Raw genomic sequence first — 9951 nt, 5'->3', positions numbered from 1 at the left:
AGCTGTCCGACCCAAACCGACTCTCGCTCATGCATGCGCTCGCATGTCGACATGCACGTGATTGCGAGTTCACAAACAGGAGACTTCCATTCAGTTTTGGGATCAGTGCAACCACTGCACGTTTACAGATGCATGAATGCAACGCATTATTCTGAGCACAGGTGCATTTAAAGGGGTGGTTCACTGGGTTTTTTCTAGGCTTGATTGTGTTTAAACGTGTGAATCCATTAGAATCGTTAGAAGACAGAATCATGATTCATATATGAATAGATTTTTACGTGCACCTCTAGTTCTCTCTTTCTCTTCTCTAAAGCAGCGCAGCATGGCCCCGCCCCCTTTGCTGCCTTTTCCCGAGGGCGGGGTTTATCTGGGTTTGTGATGTCACGAACCCAGGAAGTAACGTGTTGTAGTCCCCACCAGTCGTTTTTGTAGGCATTAAACTGACAGAATTTTAAGACGATATCTCCGTTTGCATTGAACTTTCAGCTTCGTAACTTTGCAGATATTGTTTATGCTCAAACAGCAACATTACACACTAACTAACATTAAAAAAGTGAAATCGCAATCAACCACCCCTTTAAAACTGCAATGCATTATTCTGCACTCTCGACCAAGTGCTCTTTAGCAGCAGGAGCGTTAGACGGGCATCTGACCCGAACAGAACGGTTCTCCTGCGCACTTTCACAGCCTTGAACACGTCACAAACCACTTCGGCTTTCATACGGCAGCAGAAACGCATTTGATCTTCTCAATACGATCCTAATGCAGCCATGGGTCTCGTTTCTGTGACGTCACATCGTTGCTATAAAATGCATCAATAAAAAGAGTCTGAACTGAAGTGTGACGTGATGAGCAGAGGTTAGTGCGGTCAGAGGATGATGGGAACGTAAGAACACCGACCAGAGAGAGTGAGGACGGCCAGATGAAGAGAGAGAAGGGAATGAGCGCATGTAGCCGTGATCCTCCCCTCTCTGGGACGGCCGAGTGTGTGATGGAGGAGGAGGAGGATGAAGGTCATGGCATTAACAGCCACACCCTTCCCTCTGCGGCTGTGGTTCGCTGGTGAGCCGGCCTCCCTGCGGCGCCGACGGTTTGTGCTGCACGCCCGACTCGGCCGCGTTCAGATCCAGACTGCCGTCTTGGATGTTCTGATAGATCTTCTTCGCTGCTTCCAGAAACGCGTCTTCCACATTCTCTCCTCTGTGAGCACAAACACACAGTCAGCATCTATACGCTCACGTGAGAGACAAACTTGATGTTGGTGTGGGAAAACCCAAACTGATCTCACGAGAAGATGCCGTTAAACCTACATTTATTCAGACACCTTTCTCACATTATCAGTTTAATCGCTATAGTTTAGAAAATGTTAAAAACTCAAAGAGTTAAACGGCGTCAGAACAAATCCATCTTGATGATGTCTGATAACTTTGATAGAAAGGTATGTAGTGAATTCGGTTGAATAGCTGTCAGCTGTTACATTTAAGGACACAATTAGATAATACCAATTTAGCTCAACTAATTACCAAGCACTGCTTCATTTTGTTCAGTCTGTGGTGTAAAAAGATTGCATTAGCAATTAAAGAAAAAAACACATGCTCAGCTCAAAGTGTCTGAATAATGTTTGCTCCCTAGTTTTACTGGTAGTCCGCTGTATGAAGAATGTTTGGCTGTAATATCTCACCGTTCACTTTATTTTACTCTCCTCACATTTATGAACTATAGTGTCCTGCACCTGCTAGTAAAAACATCAATATAATTTTTGGTTCGACTGTATTTTACAAGGTGGCAATTTATGATGGCAAAAAATAAGCAAACCAATTAAACTACTAAAGCATGCTTAAAAACGTGCTAAAATGTTATATTCATGCCATTAACATGCTAGCATTGTGTTAAAGCAGGTTGCTAGTGTTCTATGGATGGATGGATAGCGTACGGTGCAGTTTGCAGGAGGAAGAAGTGTCAGAAATGTTATTCTCTGAAAGTTTAACACAGTGTTGGCTTTTGTCTCTGTGATGTTTCTAAAAGCATTTTATCTTAATTATGAAAATTCTATGGTATCAATTTAATATCATAAAAACCTTATTATATATTTATATTAACTATGTGTGTCCCTGCAGCACAAAAGCAGTGTTAAGTCGCTGGGGGATATTTGTAGCAATAGCCAACAATACATTGTATGGGTCACAATTATACATTTCTCTTTTATGCCAAAAATCATTAGGATATTAAGTAAAGATCATGTTCCATGAAGATATTTTGTAAATGTCCTACCGTAAATATATCAAAACTTAATGTTTGATTAGTAATATGCATTGCTAAGAACTTCATTTGGACAACTTTAAAGATGATTTTCTCAATATTTAGATTTTTTTGCTCCCTCAGATTCCAGATTTTCAAATATTGTCCGATCCTAACAAACCATACATCAATGGAGAGCTTATTTATTCAGCTTTCAGATGATGTATAAATCTCAATTCTGAAAAATGTACCCTTATGACTGGTTCTGTGCTCGAGGGTCACATATCGTAATATATATCGTGATATAAAATGACTCGTATCGTGATATAAGATTTTGGTCATATCTCCCACTCCTCATTCCGGTAAGTGCTGTTTTCTTCATAAACTGGTTGTGTGATTGAACACGCTCTCTGATGATTAATGTGTGTGGCTGGAATCGCTCACGTTTTAGCGCTGGCCTCCAGGAACAGCAGACCTGTGAACACAAACACGCGTGAGATGGGAACGGCGTCATGTGACCCGTCATGCGACAGACGCTGCGCTCACCGTTCTCTTCGGCGAACTGCTTAGCCTCTTCATACGTCACGTCTCGCTGCGCTTCCAGATCCGCTTTGTTTCCTATGAGAATGATGACCTGCACAAACAGCAGATTGTTGTTATAGGCTTTGATGCGGCACGTTAGGACAGTAAACTGATGCCTCGTTCTATTTATGACGTCCTGACAAAGAATTTAAAATCTGTCTAGAAAAGCCAAGGTAGGCATTTGTTCACGTTCTAATAGTTATCAGGCCGACGCAGATTTGACAGCATGTGATTGAAGTTGTTACAAATTTTTGGCATTGAATTAAGTTTCTTATTTAGGCTACTTTCTTATTTAACTGTAGCTTATTTATTTTAGTGTTTTGCAGGCTGTGTTTCCGTATTTACTGACGAAAGTGCTCAAATATAGACTCACGTTTGTTAATAGATGTTTGAGCCTTATTTATGCACATACCCTCTGCTCATACTCACAGTATTGGGGTTGGTGAGGTTCCTGGCGTCGGTCAGCCAGCTGCTGAGGTGGTTGTATGTGCTTCTCCTGTACGACACACACAGAGCATGAGTTTCCAGCTTCACCACAGCCTCAGCGAGACACCTGGATGACTGACGTACCTGGTGATGTCGTAGACCATCAGCGCTCCCGCTGCTCCTCTGTAGTAGCTGCGCGTGACGGCTCTGAAGCGCTCCTGCCCCGCCGTGTCCCAGATCTGCAGCTTGATCTTCTGACCGCTCACCTCCATGATCCTGGTGCCGAACTCCACGCCGATGGTGTGCGGACAGTCGGCCATAACTGCTCATGAACAACAACAACAACAACTGCTGAGTCAATCACAGCTCTGATGAACATCGACACTAGCTATGTTTCCATCATAGCTATTTTAAAGGTGACATATCATGAAAATCTGACTTTTCCAGGTTGTAAGTGCTATAATCAGGTCCAAGGTGCATCTACCAACCAAGGAAACATGAAAAAGATGAACCCAGTAACTTTGTTTTGGGAAGCCTTTTTCTGCAAGCGTCTGAGAAAACCAGCGCGTCTGATTTCGCTCTCTTGGTGACGTGACAAAGATCTCATTATAATATCACACACTCAAAATAGGCATTTTCAAAATGATATAATAAATGATCTGTGGAGAATTTTGAGCTGAAACGTCACAGACACATTCACCAGAGACATATTACATATTGTAAAAAGGGGCATAATATGTCTCCTTTAATGCGCATTTTGAAGTATCACATAAGAAACGTGTGATGCAAACTCCAAATTTCGAATAAAAATCCCTTAATTTGCAAAATAGTTTACACGCTCGCTTGAGCTAGTTATTGACTTGTGCGAAAAAGGGTTAATGCGAATAATAGGAGATGGAAATGCATTTTGCAAATAAATTCCTCCAAGCGCATCAAAAAAGGCATGTGACTTTGCGCTATGGGACGGCAAATCCTAACTAACCAGCGGACCGATCTCATTCACAGCATCTGAAAGGCTAGTTTTGTCATTCTTAAATGCTTGAGCAAAGTCTCGTCAAAGTGCTTCGTTATAATTAACTCCCAGAACTGCATTCCCAAACAGCAGACTCAGAAAATAAATAACATGACCGCATTTCGTCTGCGTGATCTGAAGCTCGTAATTTATTGTATACAAAAATTATGTAGAGTGCCTTCTCCTGCAGCAGGAAAATTTAATTTTTCTTCGTGATATTTAGCGCAAGTTAATCAAGAAGTGACGATTTTGTTCTCTTCAACTCACTGGATGTAAACTAGTGCTTTATTCACAAATGTTTTATGCAAAATTCCAATTTTACGCAATTCAAAATTTTGGATGGAAACATAGCTACTGATCTCAGTAATGACTCGGTCTTCTGTAGAGCTGCTTTACAGTTCAAAATGAATTTGACTTATATTTGACGACGTTGCTTTTTGGAGTATCGCATCAGAAACGAGTGATGGAAGTGCCATATTTTAATAAAATAAATATTATTGTGTTTCGTCTGCTCGCTCTGAGGCGCAAGTAATTTATTATAAATGAAAATGATTATATATTCAGTGGCTTCTACTTTTCTTAGTGATTTTTAGTGCCAGTTTATCAGGATTTTGTTCTCTCTGACTCGTTGGATTGAAACGGTGCTTATTCGCAAATGTTTCGCAAATGCAAAAAGTTAAGTTCACAACTTTGGAAGGATAACTTTGCTATTTTCCACTATGAAGCTGCTTTTAAACGATCTGGATAAAAATGAGGGACTGAAGCGAGACTGACTGGACGACTTTTAACGTCATGATTCATTTCAGTTTAAACTTTTAAGACGAAACTGATTATTGTTATAAAAGCGGTTATTTGTAATCTTACATCATATTTATTGTTCAGGGTTTACAGCATGGGTTTCAAAGGCAAGGTCAGAGAGAAGTCAAGATCCAGTTAAATATAATAAATAACTTATAAATGATATTGATTAAACATTATCAGGTCAACACATAAAAAAAGATGTTCATGTTCACAATCAGATCTATAACATGCATTTCCACTGTATGCTGACTTCACTTGATTAACCATCTACAACCCTAGCTTTAATGGTCTCTTGATGTAAACTAACTAGACATTAGACAGGTGTGACGTGTCTCAGTGTTTGTAGGGCACCGTGTTAACTTAAACACAGCTCAGATCGTACTACTAAGAAGAACTTGAGAAGGATGTCAGCATTAGGAAAGCGTCTGAATCTGCATGAATTCACATTAGTGTGAGATTATGTGTGTGTTGTGCACGTTTACACGTGAAGCGGTGACCATACACAAACTACTAGTGAACGATTAAAACTACTGGACCATCGGCAACCCCGCGTGTAAGCCTTGTATCTGCTGCTGCTGATGGTGATGATGATAAAGGAGACGCAGCGCTTCATTCAGACGGTCAGTAATGATGCAAAAAAACCCAGGTGTGTCACGACCCTTTAAACCCGCCGTCACGCGCTGATCGTTTCACACAATCGCACACAGAGGCTGTTTCTGTGGAGCACAAGGCTCGCTTGTGTGATCTGCATGGCGTGTGCTTAACATGCTGACGATCCCGGTTCACACTCACACTTCTTCTCGGTGAACTGGTGCAGTAAGCAGGACTTCCCGACGCCCATGTCTCCTGTGAAGAGAGATCAGACGTGAGAGACGCCACACACACACATGAGCGAAACACGTCGTTGCTGCCGATTCACTCACCGATGATGATGTACTTGAAGATGTAGGAGTAGTTGTAGGGTGCCGTGGCCATCGCCGCTCTGAAACACACACACACACACACACACCGCAGTTACACGAACACGCCTCTGATCACGTTTGACCTGCATTAAACACACGCTGATTCATGCCATTATTACTGTAGTGTATTCAAGTGCTTATGAACAAAAGAAGCTTTAAGACTCTAATTAAAAATAAAAAGGTTTTCTATTAAAAGTAAAAGTTGCATGGTTTTACACTTGAAGATGAAAGGTTTAAAGCCCCGTTCACACCAAGCACGATAAAGATATAGCGCAAAAAATCGTTCACAATTTTAAAGAATAAAAGTTCACACCACAACGATAACGATATAGAGGAACGATATCGTTGCGATCACTTTTACAACAATTTTTTTCTAGCTAATGAACGATAAAAACATTGACAGCCAATCAGAATCCATCCTGGTATAACGAGCTTGAGAATTTAAAGCGGCAGATACGCGTGCGCTTAAAATAAACAGACGATATCATCCGCTGGTGTGGACGCTAATATCGTTATATTTATATTCAGCCGCAGATCGACTGAGAACGGGAGACGTTTCACTTCAGCGCCAGGCGCGAGTCAAACAAGCTCTCAAGCGCGAGGGAAAAATTACTTTATAGCTTTAAGCATTTAGTGTTTGATAACTTTAATTTCTGTATATTTCTGCTGAAGGGCACAGGTAAATATGACACTTATTATAATGGGTTTACGTGAAGATTGTTTTAAGTTCACTTAAATTAGAAGTAATTTTTTAAAGTCTAATAAATGTTAAAATTGATAGCTCTCAATTATACTGTAATGCTGAATGGCTAGTCAATGGTTAAATATGTGGGGGGGGGCAATTTGATAGAGAGATCAGAGATCACTCATAAATAAAGATGCCATTAAACACATATTAAAAATCATTATGTTGCTTGTACATTAATTTGAAGATTGAATGTGAAATTATTGCAATATAAAAGTATATTTAAAAACTTTACTGTTAGGTGGGATTAATCGCGATTTCAGAAAAATGCAATTAATTAGTTAATTTTTTGAATCGTTTGACAGCACTAATTTATATATATATCTTTATAGTTATCGTGCTTGGTGTGAACGGGCCTTAAGACAGTCATCATTTTACAGTAATGTAAAAACGTTACTGTATTATTTTTCTTAAATACATCAATTATTGTTTTTTAGATTCTACAATGAAATAGTCATATTATCAATTAACAACAACAATAGTTATAATTTTATATACGTCACAATTTTTACCAGAAAAATCAATTCTTTATTTTAAGGTGTCCTTGTTACAGTGTAATTATACATTTAAGTACTGAGTAATATTAATTAACTACATGTACTTACTATATGGTTAGGGTTACTTCTATGTATGCATAATTTGTTATTACACAAGGACACCTTAAAACAAAGTGTTACCCAATATTGTGTAAAATAAATACACTTGTAATAGAACTATGTAATTACACACGGTTATGTGTGTCATATTGTGTGCAGCATTTTAACTTATGACTCAATCAGCGGAGTACAAATACACTAGTATTAGCTCTCAAAGGTTTTGAATATCAACGCAACTGAAAATTGTGTTTTATTCCATGTTTATGCCCTTACAAATATCTTTTAATTGTAGACCAATTATCATAAAACTGCATTTGATGCCACGAACGAGGAGAACAAGTGATTATCAGTCTTTACACAGCAGGAGTTCTGTAAGTGAGCTCTAGGTTTATTCCCACAGGTTTCCTGGGGTGCGGATGAAAACTTATTAATAATAATAATAATAATAATAGTCATCATCCAAACATAACCAGTACATTGTCTAGAGCAAACATAATGACACGAGCAGATGAACATCAGAAACACAGACAAACAGATCAGTGCCAAAGCTGGTTTATTATTTTATTACAAAAATAAAATACAAATGACTATAGACACAGCAGACGTCTTGCTGAAGAAGCGACCGTAGAAACGCCACACAGCTCTCAGTGCTGGATCATCATCATCATCATCATCATCATCACTAGCTGCGATCAGAAACGCTCACGGACCGTCAGAAGAGTCAAGTAAATACGGGACACTACTGTTATGAATGAGAACGAAGTAAAAGCTCGACGTGCTTACAGAAGAACTGGTTTGCGCTGTGATTTGGCTCGAAATTAAACGTCTCTTTTATTAATCACACATTTGACAACAGACTTGGAGCTGCTCGATGTCAAAGGTTTCATATTTCAGAGCACCAGAGTAACGTGACCGGCGGTGCTCAAAACAACGTCTGCAATCATCGTGACGCCGGAAAACACTACTGATCCAAAACAAACCGAGTTAGAAGACAAACTCAGACAAACAAACGTCACGACTCTCACTCGAACACAGTAGTCAGTGTCCGGTGAAGACACAGGGACGGAGTCGAGTATTGCTCGTTACTGCAGCTCACAACAGAGAGTCCTGGGTTTTTGCATAGCCTAGTCAGTTAGTTAGTCTGGATCTCCACTGGGAAAGGCACAGAGTCTGTAAACGTTGTGGGAATTGGGCTGGAGTCGAAGACTCACTCACTCACTCACTCACTCACACTCACACACACACACACACACACACACACTCACTCACACAGACAGACACACACTCACTCACTCACACACACAGACAGACACACACACACGCGCACACACACACGCGCACACGCGCGCACACACGCGCGCGCACGCGCGCACACACACACACACACACACACACACAAGTCCTGTCTGCTATATTTCACGCGTTCTCTTGTGTTTGTGCAGAGTTGGAGCTGTTAGCATGAGCGGCTAGCGGCTGACTCGCGCCTCAGGATGGAGAGAACAGCCGCTCCGCTGGTGTGTGTGAGTCGCGTGCTGTCACCTGTAGTCGCGTGTGTTTGCTGTAGATCAGTGTGTCACTGTCCAGCTGCTGTTTATCCGGATCCTGGTGAAGATGGCGGCGGCACAAAGACTGACGCAGTTCCGCGGCGCGAGGGAACAAGCTTCACTGCACTCGGTCTGTTAAAGGCGTCATGACACGAGAAACCACATGTGTCTCGATCTTATGGCTTATAAGAGGTCTTTGTACCATTAAAACATCCTGCACGTTTCGTAGCTTAAAACGTCTTCTTCTTCTTCTTCTTCTTCTTCTTCTTCTTCTTCTTGGGGTTTTAGCGGCGGATGGCACACAGCTTCAGGTGCATTACCGCCCCCTACTGATGCGGAGGGTGTGTCAGGATCATAATAAACTCTTGAATATAAAATGTTCATCAAATCAAATGTCGCTTTATTTTCCTTAAGGTCATCAATCAGTATATTTCTGTCCTTGCTGTATCTGGGACATTTCATTAAAACATGTCCTACATTTTCCTCCTGAATACAGTATTCACACGTCACAGTTTCATGTAAACCGGTTCTCTTCGATGTTAGCGCTTTGAGTGCAGGCGTGTTAACTAATCAACTAAACCTGTGCTAATATGTGCTTTCATTTTAATCATTAAGATGAGTAAACGTTACCACATGTGTAAAAACTATGCATTTAAGCGTTTGAGAATTTAAAAGTAACCTAATAAACATATAATACGGAACGACAGTATACAGATACATGAAGTCGTCATAACTGCATTATTGTAGTTATTATCATTATTATCGGGAATAAAGGGGACTCTGTATTCGTCTGAAAGAAGAAAGGCTTCAGGGTGAGTAAATCATGTGCTAACTTTCCTTTTTAGCTGAACTGTCCCTTTAACAAACAGAGCGTTTAAGAGCTGAAGAGGAATGATTAATCTGACACAGGTTTGAGTCCCTGCATGTCTGGAGCCTGCTCTGAGTTCTTCATGCTGTAAGACTGAATCACTTGGAAGAGAAATAGTAAGACGGCGCCGTGTTTACACTCATTTCTGCTGCCACTTTCTATGAAACTAGGCCAGAG

At 40.6% G+C, this 9951-nt stretch overlaps 1 protein-coding gene across 1 annotated transcript; it reads right to left on the bottom strand.

Moving 5' to 3' along the window:
- Window positions 1-520: 520 nt before the first annotated feature.
- LOC107566859 (ras-related protein Rab-14-like) lies at window positions 521-9199 on the bottom strand. Its single transcript, XM_016252418.1, has 8 exons — window positions 8902-9199; window positions 5983-6041; window positions 5852-5905; window positions 3391-3568; window positions 3250-3316; window positions 2785-2872; window positions 2683-2713; window positions 521-1200 (listed from the first exon to the last, which is right to left on the bottom strand). Exons 2-8 carry the CDS (start codon window positions 6032-6034, stop codon window positions 1023-1025), a joined length of 648 nt encoding a protein of 215 aa, XP_016107904.1. The 5' UTR covers window positions 6035-6041; window positions 8902-9199; the 3' UTR covers window positions 521-1022.
- Between the last annotated feature and the right edge of the window lie 752 nt (window positions 9200-9951).

The sequence above is a fragment of the Sinocyclocheilus grahami genome, unplaced genomic scaffold (assembly GCF_001515645.1).
Source record: "Sinocyclocheilus grahami isolate Dianchi unplaced genomic scaffold, SAMN03320097.WGS_v1.1 scaffold1106.1, whole genome shotgun sequence".
In the NCBI taxonomy this organism is placed as follows: domain Eukaryota; kingdom Metazoa; phylum Chordata; class Actinopteri; order Cypriniformes; family Cyprinidae; genus Sinocyclocheilus; species Sinocyclocheilus grahami.
Note: the sequence above shows the minus strand (reverse complement) of the source record. Positions and strands in the feature narration are given on the sequence as shown.

Coding starts and splice junctions, on each gene's coding strand:
- LOC107566859 (XM_016252418.1), bottom strand. CDS start 6,034: ATGGCCACGGCACCCTACAACTACTCCTACATCTTCAAGTACATCATC. Junction 3,569..5,851: donor CCAGTTCACCGAGAAGAAGT/GTGAGTGTGAAC, acceptor GTTCATGAGCAG/TTATGGCCGACTGTCCGCAC. Junction 2,714..2,784: donor GCAGTTCGCCGAAGAGAACG/GTGAGCGCAGCG, acceptor TTGTGTTCACAG/GTCTGCTGTTCCTGGAGGCC.